This window comes from Metopolophium dirhodum, chromosome 3 (genome assembly GCF_019925205.1).
Source record: "Metopolophium dirhodum isolate CAU chromosome 3, ASM1992520v1, whole genome shotgun sequence".
Classification (NCBI taxonomy): domain Eukaryota; kingdom Metazoa; phylum Arthropoda; class Insecta; order Hemiptera; family Aphididae; genus Metopolophium; species Metopolophium dirhodum.
The window spans coordinates 35,580,247-35,598,335 of NC_083562.1; the positions used below are offsets into that span (position 1 = coordinate 35,580,247).

Consider the following 18,089-nt stretch of genomic DNA (forward strand, 5'->3'; position numbering starts at 1 on the left):
CTCTACAAACTCTCCAAACTCAACATCTCGTTAGAAATCGTAAAAATCATCCAATCCTTTCTCACCGACCGTACTTTTACCACTAAAATCGAACACTCCTTCTCTACTACCAGACACGTACTCGCAGGAGTCCCTCAGGGCTCCTGTCTCTCACCGACGCTATAGTTGACGTACATTAACGACATTCCAACGACTCCTAAAGCCAACCTCTCACTCTTCGCTGACGACACGATGTTCTTTACTAGTAACAAAAACCCCAAACGTGCAACCATACAACTACAACACCAACTCAACCTCGCGTCCAACTGGTTCCACAGGTGGCGAATCAAAATAAACCCGACCAAAACAGTAGGCGTCCTCTTCGGGCGTTCTAATACAACCCACATTCCACCTCTAACCATCGATAACCAACCCGTTAACTGGTCAAAACAGGCCAAATACTTAGGCGTCACGATTGGACGTAAACTTACATTCAACCAACACATTCAAGACGTAACCAAAAAAGCTACCCGCGTCCGTGGTATGCTTTACCCCTTACTTAACCGTACCAGTCCCGTTCCGCTGAAAACAAAACTTAACATACTTAAACTCTACGTGACCCCTATACTTACATATACTGGCTCTTCCTGGGCACCCTTTATCGGCCCCTCCCATTGGAGACGTATTGAATCCGTCCAAAACATCGGCATACGCACGATAACCGGTATGCCCACTATCGTTAGAAACTCGGCCCTTTTAAAATCAGCCAACTTCAAATCTATTCAAAATTCCATTTGCTCTCAATCAAAAACAATGTTCTACAAAAACTCTTTTTCCGAATACGATCATATCCGCCTCTTAGGTAAAACCCACTCCCCTCCAACCACCAAACGTTTACTCAAACCATACCCATTAAATTGGACTGACTAACATAACTGAACCTACCAATCAACCCCAAAATCCATCCACTAGTAGAGGCACAAGCCTGGAATAGTAAACGGCATAGCCGCCCCTCCCAAAGCAAAGCAAAGCAATCGCACATCAGTCTCATTTAGTATCGAATCTGAACCATTCCAAGCACAATTACAATCATGAGCGGACGCGGCAAAGCAGGAAAATCGAAGGGAGGCAAATCCAAGACCAGGTCGTCCCGCGCCGGACTCCAGTTCCCGGTCGGTCGTATCCATCGTCTGTTGAGAAAAGGAAACTACGCCGAACGTGTCGGAGCCGGAGCACCGGTATACCTGGCCGCCGTCATGGAGTACTTGGCAGCTGAAGTTTTGGAGTTGGCCGGTAACGCCGCCCGTGACAACAAGAAGTCTCGTATCATCCCCAGACATTTGCAATTGGCCATCAGGAACGACGAGGAGTTGAACAAATTGTTGTCCGGAGTAACCATCGCTCAAGGCGGTGTGTTGCCCAACATCCAAGCCGTGCTCTTGCCCAAGAAGACCGAGAAGAAGGCCTAACTTTGCTACCTTACCCTACAAACACAGTTTAAAACGGCCCTTTTCAGGGCCACCAAAATTAAAACAAACGGTCCGTCCGAATTTTTTTCCAGCAGATACACTAGATTGTGTTAGTACTACACGTGTAGCTGTCGTTGCTTTCAGATTTTTAAGCGAATGCCTTGAAATTTTTCAATCGAGATCGGGCACGATTTTACATTAAATATACTTGGATAACGATTCTGAAGGGCCTTAATTCCATTTCCTTCATATTTCGAGGAAGAAGCCGTCACTTGTGGGTGGCCTTAAACCTTAAAAATCGTATTAAAAAATTATCCCATCGAATTACTATGGGTACACCGTCAACATAAGCTGGCTCGTCGTCAAACGAATGTTTAGAATTAAACGCTGATTTTACTCAAATACGGCTACGCTGACCACTGGCGGCTTACAAAACAACCGTTTTTATTAAAAAATTATATTTTTTATCCTTATAATTTTTTAAGTTTTTTACTTTTTTTATACAACATAGTGTTTTTTAATTTTATATTCCAAAGCAGAATATTTTTCTTAGTATTTCGACACATAGAAGTGGACAAACATTTCGCGGGGTAACCCCGTACCACTCCACTCCGCTCATCTAAACTTTAAATACTTATAACTCATAAACTACTCGTCCCAAATTCGATTTTCATGTATCGAAATACCAAGTAAAATACTCTGCTTTGGAATATAAAATTAAAACCCTATGTTGTCATACAAAAAAGTGAAAAACTTAAAAAATTATAAGGATAAAAAATACAATTTTTTAATAAAAACGTTGTTTTATAAGCGATTTGAAACGATGTAAAAAAATATTTACACTTTATGAAATATTGGTTGTTGTTTGATAAAAGAATCGCCCGGTGTTAACTGTAAGTAGACCAAAATATTTTAAAGCCTCACAATGACGATTGTTCACTTTTGGTCTGATTGTGACATTAAAAATAAGCTAGTTATGTTGTATAATTTGACAAGACGTCAATCAAATAAACCCGGAAATGAATATAGCACGAATTATCGAGGTAATCAGATGATTGACAATTAAACAATGAAATACAAAATATATTCTAAAGTATGTTGTTCTAAAAATATTCTAATAGGTATCTGTTTTCGGTTATTTGGGAAATGACGACGCGATAAAGTATCGCGATTAGTACTTAACTGTATTGTAAATACCGTGATGCGGGTATTACCGTCGATAACAAGACATTTGTAAAAACATTCTAAAAATAACCCCTTTGTATGGTTTCCATTATTATGCGTTGTTGTCTGTCGATCCGTGGTAATGAAAATATTAACATCAACACGTGAACGACTGACGAAAGTTATACCTAACCATATTATACCCGTCTACAATGTCAACATGGGTCTTTCGGAATTTTTAATTAGATACTATCGGTGTTTTACTTAATTGAAGCCATGTAAACACCGAGAATCCTGGATAATTATTGTTTATTGATCGATAATCGGTAATAAAAATCTCAATGTTTACATGGTAAATGGCGTACACCTATTTATCAAACTCCGCGGGAAATCTTGACAAGAGTATCCATAAATAAACAGACGATAGTCGGCTGGTAGTGTCGTGTATTATGTAACGTCGTGGTCTCGTGGAGATTGTCACACCGTTGAATTATTCGATTCCCCATCTCATAATTTTGGCCTGGGTTGTTTATTTATCATTCTCCTATTTTGTAAAATCTGTACAACAATAATAATAATATACTGCCGCTAGCGCAATATTCACAATCACTATTCGTGCCCATCGCCAGACTATAATTACGTTTTGGTGGCCCTGAAAAGGGCCTTTTTAAGGTATGATAACTAATGACGATGATCAAGTTAAGCACGTTCACCGCGGATACGACGGGCCAACTGGATGTCCTTTGGCATGATGGTGACACGCTTGGCGTGGATCGCGCAAAGATTGGTGTCTTCGAACAGACCTACCAAGTATGCCTCGCTGGCTTCTTGCAACGCCATGACGGCGGAGCTCTGGAAACGCAGGTCGGTCTTGAAGTCCTGGGCGATCTCGCGCACTAGACGTTGGAACGGCAATTTGCGGATCAAAAGTTCTGTGCTCTTCTGATAACGACGGATTTCACGGAGGGCAACGGTTCCCGGACGGTAACGATGTGGTTTTTTCACTCCTCCGGTGGCGGGTGCGCTCTTACGTGCGGCTTTGGTGGCCAACTGTTTCCTGGGCGCCTTTCCGCCGGTGGATTTACGAGCTGTCTGCTTGGTACGTGCCATTGCGCTGCTGGATTAGATTGTTCTGAGTTGGTGTGCAAAACGTGGATGTCGGACGACTGATGTGGTTCGAACACACTGTCGACCGGTATATATACGTAAATGGGAACAGTATGCGTCGTCCTCATTGGACGATGTTTAACGTTTAGAATTTTAGCGGCGGGGGTGGGGGGATAACCGGTCATGGTTCCGATTGGTGGTTCGGTGTCGAGAGAAACGGTTAAAAGGGACTGCGACCTGAAGAAAAGTATCAGTCAACGTTCAGTTCACATCCGAGCAAGTTGTCCAACACTATTTCCAACATTCAAAATGACAGGACGAGGCAAAGGAGGAAAAGGTCTGGGAAAAGGAGGCGCGAAACGTCATCGTAAAGTGCTCCGTGATAACATCCAGGGAATCACCAAGCCCGCTATCCGTCGGTTGGCTCGCCGAGGCGGTGTTAAACGTATTTCCGGTTTGATCTACGAAGAGACCCGCGGAGTTCTGAAGGTATTCCTGGAAAACGTGATCCGTGACGCAGTCACATACACCGAGCACGCCAAGAGGAAGACCGTCACCGCCATGGACGTCGTGTACGCTCTCAAACGACAAGGTCGTACTCTGTACGGTTTCGGAGGTTAAATACTTGCTTCTGAAGTTTAAAAACATCTTAAAAAGGCCCTTTTCAGGGCCACCATATGACCATAGTATATCGTTTATAAAACCTTAGAATAAAAGAAAACATTCCGTTCAAGTTGGTTATATTCGGTGGCGACAATGATAATTCCCAATTTGTTTAAGAAAACACGCGGAATAACGTTCCGAATATAATAGATTATCCATAATATTGTTCTTTGAACGTTTTTCCATGATTACAATTGAAATACTACCCTAAGTCAAAACATAGAAATAACCGTTACGTTGGTAACCGTAATCTTGTTATGATATTATTGCGGGACTTTGAATTCAATATTACAAAAAAAGCTTCAAGAAATATATTTTTCGAGTCAATCATTGCTTCTTCCAGCCCAGGATAATGTTGTAATATTAATTGCTTAATCGAGTTCTAAAGCTATTATTCTAATGATATTATCGAATAAATTGCTGCCTGGTTTGGTTTGGTGATCAGTTGATTATTTTTTGTGAATTCCAGTGGTGATTTACTATTTCACTACGTCATTCGTTACGTGAACCTACCATGAATAAGCCACGAGGTTTTTGTTTAATGATTTATTTTTAGAATGTTTTTTTTTTTCGAATTTCATTGTATACATTATAATTGTTATATATTGCAAGAAACATCGGTTCCCATAATATGATAGAGTAACCATGATGACCATGTATAATAGTATAGGTACTATAAACACGATAGATATTCATATTATTAATAGCCGTTGTGCGGGTATTACCGTCGATAACAAACAATTTGGTAAAAACATTCTAAAAATAACTCACCAATGAAAAACCTCATAGAATGATATTGAGAATACTGGCAAAAAGGGTGTCCAAAAACGTAGAAAATGTAAATTATTGTTGTAAGAACTAAAATTCAGAAAATTAGTTTCTATAGAAATACCGGGACGGGGAATAATAATAATATCTCGGCGTAATTAAATGTCATTATAAGTTAAATCATTGATGCGGTTATAAATAAAATTTCATTTGGGAAATTCTTAATTATAATCCATGGTTTTATTTTAACTAATTACAACGAAACTTCGAATTAAAATATTAATTGAGGGCATTGCGTGAATTTTTTCATGTACTTTATCACTTGTAAGACGGAGACAACAATTAATGCGTGTACGTACAGGCCACGACGTTGCGCAGGTGAACTGTAAACAATTCACGTTCATTTTTTTACTTTTTTTTTTTTACTTTTCGTCTATCCAGATATAACGCGATGAGACTCCTGAACACTTATTTGCAGTTGTTAATACGATTACTTGTCTTGAGGTCGATCAGCACACGTTTTAAGATTATTTATTTATTTTATTTGAATTTTAAAAATTTTGGAAAATATTAAATATTTAAACAAAATCGATAGGAGTTTAGGAACGAGAAAATGTGTTGTTATCGATCTCAAGTAAATATATTAGTGTATTCAAATCAGTTTTCATCTCATCACGTTATCCGGTCCATCGGTAGGTCTGACAAAAAGTGCATACAAATGAACATAAATTGTTGCAAATTTGCACTGAGTTTCGACCGAAGTCCTCTGACAATGTGTTATTATAATTGTGTATTCAACATGATTTCGGTTAAGTACGATGAAGGACGAGATTTATTGATAAAGTCTGCCTCGTTAAAATTTCAGGTAGAAACGCCGGTGACACCGTGCCGTAGCAGAGTCCTAAAACCTTCATATTCGAACAGCCACTGTTCGTCGGAAAAATCGGTCCGATTGGAAATCTGCAAATTCTATGGTCTCGGGAAACTCGTGGAGAATTCATCCAAAATATTTTTGTCAATTTTCGACTGGTTTCAGTCATACGACAGACCTTCAAATACGGTTTACGAAAACGCGGTCGGAAGTGTGGAAATAACGACTCGTGGTGGTTTCGTGGTACTGGGTGGCGATGCAATAATCATTGGCGATCGTTTAGAATTTAGTTAGCTTTCCAAAAAGTTCAAAGCCAGATTTTTACCACCATTTCCGTTGAGATATTGTGAAAAACGATTGTACAACCGTAGCTCGGACGACGACGCGAATCACACTGGTTTACTAGTTGGCACGGTGCACTGTATATATTTACACATTTTTTAACCCCGTTTGGTATCACCGCAGTGAACAGGCGAATCATCCATCGTTTTTAATATTTACTTGAACAATATCATCATCAACATGACAGACACCGTCGCTACAACTCCGGCTCCAGTCGCCGCATCGCCGGCCGCGAAGAAGTCTCCTGCCAAGAAGAAGTTGTCGGCTTCTAAAGTCAAGAAGACCGTTGCGTTGCACCCGACCACCGCCGTGATGGTCACGTCGGCCATCAAGGAGCTCAAGGAGAAGAAAGGTTCGTCGTTACCGGCCATCAAGAAATACTTGGCCGCCAACTACAAAGTCGATCCCGCCAAGCTGGCGCCTTTCATCAGGAAGTTTTTGAAAGCCGCCGTCGCCAACGGTACCGTCGTCCAGACCAAGGGAACCGGCGCTTCGGGACACTTCAAGTTGCCCGTCGCCGAGGTCAAGCCGAAAAAGGCCGTTGTAGCCAAGAAGAAGAAATCCATCGTCAAAAAAGTCAAAGCCGCCGGAACACCGAAGAAGAAGAAGCTCGTAGCCGCCAAGAAACCCGCGGCGGGTGAACCAGCAGCCAAAAAAGCGAAAAAGGCCGCTGCGACGAAACCCAAGGCGACTACACCAAAGAAGGCCCCAGCCAAAGCGAAAAAGCCGGCCGCCGTCAAACCCAAATCGAAGAAAAACTCCGATCAAGAAAACCGCAGCTCCCAAAAAGAAGTAGTGCGGTAGTAAAATACTATCCCCTCTTCCTTCCTTAAAACGGTCCTTTTCAGGACCACCAATTTTATGACTCGCACTTCTCTCAATAAATATATTTCATACATTTACAGTAAGCTGTGTACGATTGTATTACGCGTGATTTAGAAAATAATATTTTATAAAGTCCGTTCGCGTGTTTGGTCGTTTCAGACTATGGACGGGTGAAACGTACCCAGTTGCAGTTTGATTATATTGCAATCGATCAAAATGAAAACATCGGTTACAATTATTGTTAAGGAATTCCCAAATTCAATATTATTTATAACCGACTAATAATAACATTTAATTACGTCGAGATACTATTGCCCGTATCGGTATTTCTATAGGTTTTTCATTGATGAGTTATTTTTAGAATGTTTTTACCAAATTCCTCGTGACCCGCACAATGGTTATTAACGATATGAATATTATTTATTATCAAATTATAATGTTATATTTATATCGCCTGTGACAATCGCCAATTGTGTTGACGTTCAAATAATTCAATCGAACAAAAATAATAAACCGAGACGTGAATAGAAAGACAAGTCGTTAAGCAGTAAATAATATAACTTAAACTCGCACATTTCGTTACGTTCGGGTTATTTTCATCAAATATTTCGATACTTTCAAGTTTCAGTTCGGAGCGGGACAAAGGCAGCTGTTTCTTCGGCGGCGGACATCTGAACGTCTGGTCCTTGATACATATGACACAGCTCTACGTTTCGTCGGAAGAGTCCGTGTTTACGCGTAAGTTTGTTTTTATTTTATTTTGCTGCTCAAATTTACCATTTTAGACTTGAATTGAATTAAATATTTATCGACACGGACAATTTGCTAACTCGGTGACGTATAAACGATTTATAAAAATAACATCATTTTAATTACATTAAGTTTAAAGAATTTGCAATTGTTTCCAAAATACCGCCGTGTCTAGTGCAACTGCCTTCAATAAATGAGTAGATCAACTGAATGTTACCGAAAAAATCAAATGTTATTCTATTTTCTCTCCCAACTGAATCTACTAAAATCAAATTGAGACAATGAACAAAGAACGCTTTATCATTTTTCTTTTTGAATTTAGCTTGAACTCCGTTTACACTTCCCGACATTGTTGCTGCACCATCGAAGCACATTGATAAAACAGATTCCCATTTTACCTTCCCGTATTTATTGTATGATTTCGGTAAAGTACGATTAAGACGAGATTTATTGATAAAGTCTGCCTCGTTAAAATTTCGGGTAGAAACAATGTAAAATACTGACAATACTTACTTTTGAAGTTTTAAAACATCTTAAAAAGGCCCTTCTCAGGGCCACCATTTTTTTCTATACATCGTTTATAACCCAAAGTAATGATAACTCACTGCTGAACACTTGGTTGGAATACGATACTAACACGGAAATAGTCCGTTCTAGTTATTTGGTGGTAACAAACGTAAAGATAATTAACAATTTGTTTAAGATAACAACAGCACATTAGTGAACATAAAAACGCGCAGAATATAAATTATTACGCACCCGTTGCGTTTATGACATTATGAAGCTTTATCTTTGGCATCATCATCTGTCCAGTAATTTACTTTATTTTTTTTTTAAAATCTCGCTGACGATAGTTCATAAATACTAAACGAATAGTAATATTATAACGTTTCAAATATAATATCGTTTCCAAGTTCAATGTTCGGTAAATATTTTAATATGGTTGTATTTAAAATCTCCCATTTTATACCATAGTCGTTAACAACATCATTTATTGCATTAAAAATAGTCTGCGGATCAGTTGACATTGTTCTGTTCATACCTACAAACTGCTCCACTGGACATTTTTGTACATCATCAAAATACCTTGAAACTATTGATAGCTGTTCGTGGTGTCCGAAATCGCTTGTCTCGTCAGCAATAATTGATATTTTTTATTTTCAATTTTAAGTTTTAACTGATTTTTTAGAAACTTGACTTATTGGATATAATTAGATCGTTTTGAATTATATCACTACAATAAGTCGCGTTTTTTGGACCTAATTCTAAGTGAGATTTAAGAAGAGGATCATATTTGGCCAAAAGTGTAACAACATCTTTGAACAGACCTTTATCGTAACTACTTTCCTTCTCATTTTTTCCTCGGAATGAACGTCCACCAATACAAAGAGGAGTTATATCAATTAAGCGTTGCATGATTTGTCTATTTTTTAATATTTGCTGTTCTTTTTGACTATGTATAAGTTCTCTCTCTTCATCTAAAACTATATCTATTGGATTTAAATGCAAAAAGTTTGTTAATGAAGTTATGGTATTTAAATGAGTGTGTTTGAGGTTTGGTGTGCTTTAAATTTAGTTGTAGCTAGTTTTCAATCATTAAATCCAACTTTTGAATGCGCAGAATCTGTATAGCCGGCATTTATTCCTGAAGAATTGGTGAACATCCGACAGGGAAAACAAAAAGCTCTATCTAGTTTCACACTGTACTCAAGCCAATTGAATAATTATTCATACCAAGATTTATTAAAGCACCGCAATCTATCTCCAAACATTGTTCGTGGATACGATTTAAGTTTGGGTTGAAATGGGCCTCGAACAACCCTATATTTACGTTCTAACTGGGATGCCGGTAATAAATTAGCAGGATCATCAGGATCTAAAATGTTCAGAATTCATGCATAAGATGAACAATTTAAATTTAGTACACAATACTTACTCGGTTTGATCATTTAATGTTTAAAATTGTACAACTTGTTTTCTTAGTAAATAACAACATTTAAATAATATGAAGTATCGAGAAACATAAAGACACAACATTGATCAACACAAATATTATCAGTTAGGTATACCTAATAAAACTAATTAGTAAAAAGGTTTATTGGTTAATGGTTACTGCAAAAGCAAAAAATTACAATATTTATTTACCTAATATACATAATAAAAAGTCAACTACAAAACATTGACCCAACATGGTTCAAAATGTATATATTTGCTCGTGTGGCATAAAACCTAACCTAACCATATTTTAAATAATATATCTTAAACGGTAAAATATAATTTAACTTTGTAAAAATATATATGCCTTTGCACTTAGTAGCCTGGACCGGTCTGCCACCAAACACTGAACACAATTAATAGTAAACCTAACATAGCACGCACATAGACAAAACTAACAAATTATTATTACCTATTACAATATTATTTCTATCCATCATAAGGATATACATATAAGTTATAAATTAAACGTTTAACTAGATACAATGCGTCTATAAACACAGTCTAGAACTGAACACAAACAGCCAACATATACAAACATTAATACATTATTAAAATAATATTGTAAGTAAATACCCAACAGCTCATGTACAGTATTTGACTCGAACTTTTTCAGATTCTTCAACCGTATGACTGCAGTGTGTCAATGGGACTGGATCATCTGGATCATTGTCACCTAAATTAATAAAATGAATATTGTTAATTCATAAGTAAAATAAAACAGCTTACATAGTATGCATAGACAATATTATTAAAATAATGAAAAGGGCCGTTTTGGTTGAGTAATGATATTTCAAAACGAGAGATTTATTTGGGGCTGGTGTACTTGGCCACAGCCTTAGTTCCTTCACTGATGGCATGAAATATATATATATATATATATAATATTTATGACACATCTCTACGTTTCGTCGGAAGAGTCGGTGTTTACGCGTAAGTTTGTTTTAATTTTATTTTGGTGCTCAAATTTACCATTTTAGACTTGAATTGAATTAAATATTTATCGACACGGACAATTTGCTAACTCGGTGACGTATAAACGATTTAAATGATAATAACATTTTAATTACGTCGGTACATTATTGCTTGTATCGGTATTTCTATAGGTTTTTCATTGATGATTTATTTTTAGAACGTTTTTACCAAATTCCTTGTTATCGACGGTAATAGCTGCTATTAATGATACGAATATCCATCGTATTTATAGTATACTATTATATGTTTTGCCATATACATCATAGGGACCGATAAAATCCTTAAATAACCGGACACCGAATTTTTTTTTTCACCCGACTATTTGCTGAAAAATATGGTTGAATCAGCGTTTGACGACACTCAGCTGATGTTCAGAACTTCACGCATTACCTACGTCATGTATTTTAAAATTTCATTCGAGTTTATTATTCAATAACAACCAATTTTTCTTGAGCCCTTATCAGTGTCACCAATGTATATGTCACCAGTAAAATATTACTACATATTTCAATGATACGTTTTGTGAAATTGTAAATTTTGCACGTTGTAATTTTGTGTTATTTAGCTACACCTATTATCTATAGGTTTTGAGGTTAAAAAAAAAATCTAATAAAATTCGAAATTTACTTGTACCTATAAATAGCTCAAAAAGAGTAAAAATATTTTAATAATAATATTGTAAGATGTGTGGAAAATATAAATAAAAATATAATTTTTTTATCATAAATAAAATAAAATGTCATCTTGCCACCTGGGATATTATGATAATGTTATAATAAAAATTAAAAAAAACCCTTTTTTTAATGTTAAAAATATTACAATGCCGTTGTCGTACTTTTGGTACAACCGTGGCACTTGAACCAGAATTTGGCGGATGGTCATTTTTGTTATTTGGATGGACTATATTATTTAATTTGGATAACTGTCGGGAATCGAATAATTCAACAGTGCAACAATATCCACGAGACCACGACGTATAAAACATACATTATAATTATACACGACACTAGCAGCCGATTATCGTCTGTTTATTTATAGATACTTTTGTCCCGCGTTCTGGGGAAGTTTGATGAATAGGTACGCCATTTACCGAGTAAACATTGACATTGTTATAAATATATTTTTATTACTGATAGTCGATAAATAAACAATAATTATCCAGGATTCTCGGTGTTTATATGGCTTCAATTACGTAAGATACCGATTGTACCTAATTAAAAACCCGAAAGACCCATGTTGACATTACAGTCTGGTTAGGTATAGCTATTACTCACAGTCGCTCAAATATATATTAACGTTAATTTTTTCATTACCACGGATCGACCGACAGTTAAATAATAATAATGAAATTTGCCGTGCCCATAAGATTGGTTATTTTTAGCATGTTTTTGCCGAATCTCGTGTTTTCGACGGTAAAACCCGCACAACGTCTATTAATATCCATCGCATTTATAATAATACACACGATATTATATCATTCTATCAAAGAAGAACTCGATGTTTTAGTAAATTTCTCACGTAACCGGACGGCATTTTTTTTTCGTTGTTTTCTTTTTTAATTATCCCGATAATCACGCAGTGCTCCCCGCTCTGTACACACTGCAAATGTTCAAAATATTCTACGTGCGATAGTTTTAGTTCAAAAATAATGGTTGTTAGAGAACAGAAATTTTATAGCGATTGGTGGCCCTGAAAAGGGCCGTTTTAGTTGAGTAATGATATTTCACAAAACGGGAGACTTATTTGGAGCTGGTGTACTTGGTCACAGCCTTGGTTCCTTCACTGACGGCGTGCTTGGCCAATTCACCGGGCAACAAGAGTCGGACGGCAGTTTGGATTTCCCGGCTGGTAATGGTCGAACGTTTGTTGTAGTGGGCCAGACGACTGGATTCGGCGGCGATGCGCTCGAACAGGTCGTTGACGAAGCTGTTCATGATGCTCATGGCTTTGGACGAGACTCCGGTGTCGGGATGTACTTGTTTCAACACTTTGTAGATGTAGATTGCGTACGATTCTTTCCTCTTGGGCTTGCGCTTCTTGTCGGACTTGGCGATGTTCTTTTGTGCCTTGCCGGACGACTTCTTCATTGCTTTGCCCGCCGATTTTCCTCCTGGAGCCATTTCGAATAGTTGTAAATAGAAAACTTGTTGACGACTGAAACGTTGTGTACTGAGTGATGATTTGGCAGTACATCACTGGGGGTATATATTACCAAACCCAAGCGACATGCCGTTCGTTTATTGGTGTAAAAACCCACAGTGATGACGATATAAATAGAATCGTCGATTTGTCCATAACAACGGAAAATAGAAGTTTCTCTACGAGTACGTTTCACGGTTATGTCGAACGAAAACCACAACGTTTGGTAATGAAAGTCAACCGAACGGTGTGACGTAGTATCGTAGTGTTGTTATCTCTGTCCAATCACAGAATTGCTATCCACAATTTTACTATATATACGAAAATTTCAGGCGAATCGCACATCAGTCTCATTTAGTATCGAATCTGAACCATTCCAAGCACAATTACAATCATGAGCGGACGCGGCAAAGCAGGAAAATCGAAGGGAGGCAAATCCAAGACCAGGTCGTCCCGCGCCGGACTCCAGTTCCCGGTCGGTCGTATCCATCGTCTGTTGAGAAAAGGAAACTACGCCGAACGTGTCGGAGCCGGAGCACCGGTATACCTGGCCGCCGTCATGGAGTACTTGGCAGCTGAAGTTTTGGAGTTGGCCGGTAACGCCGCCCGTGACAACAAGAAGTCTCGTATCATCCCCAGACATTTGCAATTGGCCATCAGGAACGACGAGGAGTTGAACAAATTGTTGTCCGGAGTAACCATCGCTCAAGGCGGTGTGTTGCCCAACATCCAAGCCGTGCTCTTGCCCAAGAAGACCGAGAAGAAGGCCTAACTTTGCTACCTTACCCTACAAACACAGTTTAAAACGGCCCTTTTCAGGGCCACCAAAATTAAAACAAACGGTCCGTCCGAATTTTTTTCCAGCAGATACACTAGATTGTGTTAGTACTACACGTGTAGCTGTCGTTGCTTTCAGATTTTTAAGCGAATGCCTTGAAATTTTTCAATCGAGATCGGGCACGATTTTACATTAAATATACTTGGATAACGATTCTGAAGGGCCTTAATTCCATTTCCTTCATATTTCGAGGAAGAAGCCGTCACTTGTGGGTGGCCTTAAACCTTAAAAATCGTATTAAAAAATTATCCCATCGAATTACTATGGGTACACCGTCAACATAAGCTGGCTCGTCGTCAAACGAATGTTTAGAATTAAACGCTGATTTTACTCAAATACGGCTACGCTGACCACTGGCGGCTTACAAAACAACCGTTTTTATTAAAAAATTATATTTTTTATCCTTATAATTTTTTAAGTTTTTTACTTTTTTTATACAACATAGTGTTTTTTAATTTTATATTCCAAAGCAGAATATTTTTCTTAGTATTTCGACACATAGAAGTGGACAAACATTTCGCGGGGTAACCCCGTACCACTCCACTCCGCTCATCTAAACTTTAAATACTTATAACTCATAAACTACTCGTCCCAAATTCGATTTTCATGTATCGAAATACCAAGTAAAATACTCTGCTTTGGAATATAAAATTAAAACCCTATGTTGTCATACAAAAAAGTGAAAAACTTAAAAAATTATAAGGATAAAAAATACAATTTTTTAATAAAAACGTTGTTTTATAAGCGATTTGAAACGATGTAAAAAAATATTTACACTTTATGAAATATTGGTTGTTGTTTGATAAAAGAATCGCCCGGTGTTAACTGTAAGTAGACCAAAATATTTTAAAGCCTCACAATGACGATTGTTCACTTTTGGTCTGATTGTGACATTAAAAATAAGCTAGTTATGTTGTATAATTTGACAAGACGTCAATCAAATAAACCCGGAAATGAATATAGCACGAATTATCGAGGTAATCAGATGATTGACAATTAAACAATGAAATACAAAATATATTCTAAAGTATGTTGTTCTAAAAATATTCTAATAGGTATCTGTTTTCGGTTATTTGGGAAATGACGACGCGATAAAGTATCGCGATTAGTACTTAACTGTATTGTAAATACCGTGATGCGGGTATTACCGTCGATAACAAGACATTTGTAAAAACATTCTAAAAATAACCCCTTTGTATGGTTTCCATTATTATGCGTTGTTGTCTGTCGATCCGTGGTAATGAAAATATTAACATCAACACGTGAACGACTGACGAAAGTTATACCTAACCATATTATACCCGTCTACAATGTCAACATGGGTCTTTCGGAATTTTTAATTAGATACTATCGGTGTTTTACTTAATTGAAGCCATGTAAACACCGAGAATCCTGGATAATTATTGTTTATTGATCGATAATCGGTAATAAAAATCTCAATGTTTACATGGTAAATGGCGTACACCTATTTATCAAACTCCGCGGGAAATCTTGACAAGAGTATCCATAAATAAACAGACGATAGTCGGCTGGTAGTGTCGTGTATTATGTAACGTCGTGGTCTCGTGGAGATTGTCACACCGTTGAATTATTCGATTCCCCATCTCATAATTTTGGCCTGGGTTGTTTATTTATCATTCTCCTATTTTGTAAAATCTGTACAACAATAATAATAATATACTGCCGCTAGCGCAATATTCACAATCACTATTCGTGCCCATCGCCAGACTATAATTACGTTTTGGTGGCCCTGAAAAGGGCCTTTTTAAGGTATGATAACTAATGACGATGATCAAGTTAAGCACGTTCACCGCGGATACGACGGGCCAACTGGATGTCCTTTGGCATGATGGTGACACGCTTGGCGTGGATCGCGCAAAGATTGGTGTCTTCGAACAGACCTACCAAGTATGCCTCGCTGGCTTCTTGCAACGCCATGACGGCGGAGCTCTGGAAACGCAGGTCGGTCTTGAAGTCCTGGGCGATCTCGCGCACTAGACGTTGGAACGGCAATTTGCGGATCAAAAGTTCTGTGCTCTTCTGATAACGACGGATTTCACGGAGGGCAACGGTTCCCGGACGGTAACGATGTGGTTTTTTCACTCCTCCGGTGGCGGGTGCGCTCTTACGTGCGGCTTTGGTGGCCAACTGTTTCCTGGGCGCCTTTCCGCCGGTGGATTTACGAGCTGTCTGCTTGGTACGTGCCATTGCGCTGCTGGATTAGATTGTTCTGAGTTGGTGTGCAAAACGTGGATGTCGGACGACTGATGTGGTTCGAACACACTGTCGACCGGTATATATACGTAAATGGGAACAGTATGCGTCGTCCTCATTGGACGATGTTTAACGTTTAGAATTTTAGCGGCGGGGGTGGGGGGATAACCGGTCATGGTTCCGATTGGTGGTTCGGTGTCGAGAGAAACGGTTAAAAGGGACTGCGACCTGAAGAAAAGTATCAGTCAACGTTCAGTTCACATCCGAGCAAGTTGTCCAACACTATTTCCAACATTCAAAATGACAGGACGAGGCAAAGGAGGAAAAGGTCTGGGAAAAGGAGGCGCGAAACGTCATCGTAAAGTGCTCCGTGATAACATCCAGGGAATCACCAAGCCCGCTATCCGTCGGTTGGCTCGCCGAGGCGGTGTTAAACGTATTTCCGGTTTGATCTACGAAGAGACCCGCGGAGTTCTGAAGGTATTCCTGGAAAACGTGATCCGTGACGCAGTCACATACACCGAGCACGCCAAGAGGAAGACCGTCACCGCCATGGACGTCGTGTACGCTCTCAAACGACAAGGTCGTACTCTGTACGGTTTCGGAGGTTAAATACTTGCTTCTGAAGTTTAAAAACATCTTAAAAAGGCCCTTTTCAGGGCCACCATATGACCATAGTATATCGTTTATAAAACCTTAGAATAAAAGAAAACATTCCGTTCAAGTTGGTTATATTCGGTGGCGACAATGATAATTCCCAATTTGTTTAAGAAAACACGCGGAATAACGTTCCGAATATAATAGATTATCCATAATATTGTTCTTTGAACGTTTTTCCATGATTACAATTGAAATACTACCCTAAGTCAAAACATAGAAATAACCGTTACGTTGGTAACCGTAATCTTGTTATGATATTATTGCGGGACTTTGAATTCAATATTACAAAAAAAGCTTCAAGAAATATATTTTTCGAGTCAATCATTGCTTCTTCCAGCCCAGGATAATGTTGTAATATTAATTGCTTAATCGAGTTCTAAAGCTATTATTCTAATGATATTATCGAATAAATTGCTGCCTGGTTTGGTTTGGTGATCAGTTGATTATTTTTTGTGAATTCCAGTGGTGATTTACTATTTCACTACGTCATTCGTTACGTGAACCTACCATGAATAAGCCACGAGGTTTTTGTTTAATGATTTATTTTTAGAATGTTTTTTTTTTTCGAATTTCATTGTATACATTATAATTGTTATATATTGCAAGAAACATCGGTTCCCATAATATGATAGAGTAACCATGATGACCATGTATAATAGTATAGGTACTATAAACACGATAGATATTCATATTATTAATAGCCGTTGTGCGGGTATTACCGTCGATAACAAACAATTTGGTAAAAACATTCTAAAAATAACTCACCAATGAAAAACCTCATAGAATGATATTGAGAATACTGGCAAAAAGGGTGTCCAAAAACGTAGAAAATGTAAATTATTGTTGTAAGAACTAAAATTCAGAAAATTAGTTTCTATAGAAATACCGGGACGGGGAATAATAATAATATCTCGGCGTAATTAAATGTCATTATAAGTTAAATCATTGATGCGGTTATAAATAAAATTTCATTTGGGAAATTCTTAATTATAATCCATGGTTTTATTTTAACTAATTACAACGAAACTTCGAATTAAAATATTAATTGAGGGCATTGCGTGAATTTTTTCATGTACTTTATCACTTGTAAGACGGAGACAACAATTAATGCGTGTACGTACAGGCCACGACGTTGCGCAGGTGAACTGTAAACAATTCACGTTCATTTTTTTACTTTTTTTTTTTTACTTTTCGTCTATCCAGATATAACGCGATGAGACTCCTGAACACTTATTTGCAGTTGTTAATACGATTACTTGTCTTGAGGTCGATCAGCACACGTTTTAAGATTATTTATTTATTTTATTTGAATTTTAAAAATTTTGGAAAA

General features: G+C 37.8%; 5 protein-coding genes across 6 annotated transcripts; all 5 read left to right on the plus strand.

Annotated features, from left to right (window-relative positions):
• The first annotated feature begins 1,013 nt into the window (after nt 1–1,013).
• LOC132940378 (histone H2A-like) lies at nt 1,014–1,567 on the plus strand. Its single transcript, XM_061007932.1, has one exon. The coding sequence runs from the start codon at nt 1,071–1,073 to the stop codon at nt 1,446–1,448; it is 378 nt and encodes a 125-aa protein (XP_060863915.1). The 5' UTR covers nt 1,014–1,070; the 3' UTR covers nt 1,449–1,567.
• A 2,335-nt stretch (nt 1,568–3,902) lies between these two features.
• Nucleotides 3,903–5,789, plus strand: LOC132940373 (histone H4-like). The gene has a single exon (XM_061007927.1). It carries the CDS (start codon nt 3,903–3,905, stop codon nt 4,338–4,340), a length of 438 nt encoding a protein of 145 aa, XP_060863910.1. The 3' UTR covers nt 4,341–5,789.
• A 702-nt stretch (nt 5,790–6,491) lies between these two features.
• LOC132940360 (histone H1A, sperm-like) lies at nt 6,492–10,668 on the plus strand. Of its 2 annotated transcripts, XM_061007907.1 has the most exons (3): nt 6,492–7,735; nt 7,811–7,926; nt 10,550–10,668. In XM_061007907.1, the coding sequence occupies exon 1, from the start codon at nt 6,544–6,546 to the stop codon at nt 7,165–7,167; it is 624 nt and encodes a 207-aa protein (XP_060863890.1). In that variant the 5' UTR covers nt 6,492–6,543; the 3' UTR covers nt 7,168–7,735; nt 7,811–7,926; nt 10,550–10,668. The 2 variants fall into 2 exon arrangements, with proteins under 2 accessions (XP_060863890.1, XP_060863889.1); XM_061007906.1 differs by having other exon boundaries at nt 6,492–7,926.
• Nucleotides 10,669–13,187: 2,519 nt separating this feature from the next.
• LOC132940381 (histone H2A-like) lies at nt 13,188–13,865 on the plus strand. The gene has a single exon (XM_061007935.1). The coding sequence runs from the start codon at nt 13,442–13,444 to the stop codon at nt 13,817–13,819; it is 378 nt and encodes a 125-aa protein (XP_060863918.1). The 5' UTR covers nt 13,188–13,441; the 3' UTR covers nt 13,820–13,865.
• A 2,408-nt stretch (nt 13,866–16,273) lies between these two features.
• On the plus strand, nt 16,274–16,838 carry LOC132940367 (histone H4-like). Its single transcript, XM_061007920.1, has one exon. It carries the CDS (start codon nt 16,274–16,276, stop codon nt 16,709–16,711), a length of 438 nt encoding a protein of 145 aa, XP_060863903.1. The 3' UTR covers nt 16,712–16,838.
• The last annotated feature ends 1,251 nt before the right edge of the window (nt 16,839–18,089 follow it).

What these genes read in the sequence shown, in the direction of transcription:
- LOC132940378 (XM_061007932.1), top strand. Translation starts at nt 1,071, where the DNA reads ATGAGCGGACGCGGCAAAGCAGGAAAATCGAAGGGAGGCAAATCCAAG.
- LOC132940373 (XM_061007927.1), top strand. Translation starts at nt 3,903, where the DNA reads ATGGTTCCGATTGGTGGTTCGGTGTCGAGAGAAACGGTTAAAAGGGAC.
- LOC132940360 (XM_061007906.1), top strand. Translation starts at nt 6,544, where the DNA reads ATGACAGACACCGTCGCTACAACTCCGGCTCCAGTCGCCGCATCGCCG.
- LOC132940381 (XM_061007935.1), top strand. Translation starts at nt 13,442, where the DNA reads ATGAGCGGACGCGGCAAAGCAGGAAAATCGAAGGGAGGCAAATCCAAG.
- LOC132940367 (XM_061007920.1), top strand. Translation starts at nt 16,274, where the DNA reads ATGGTTCCGATTGGTGGTTCGGTGTCGAGAGAAACGGTTAAAAGGGAC.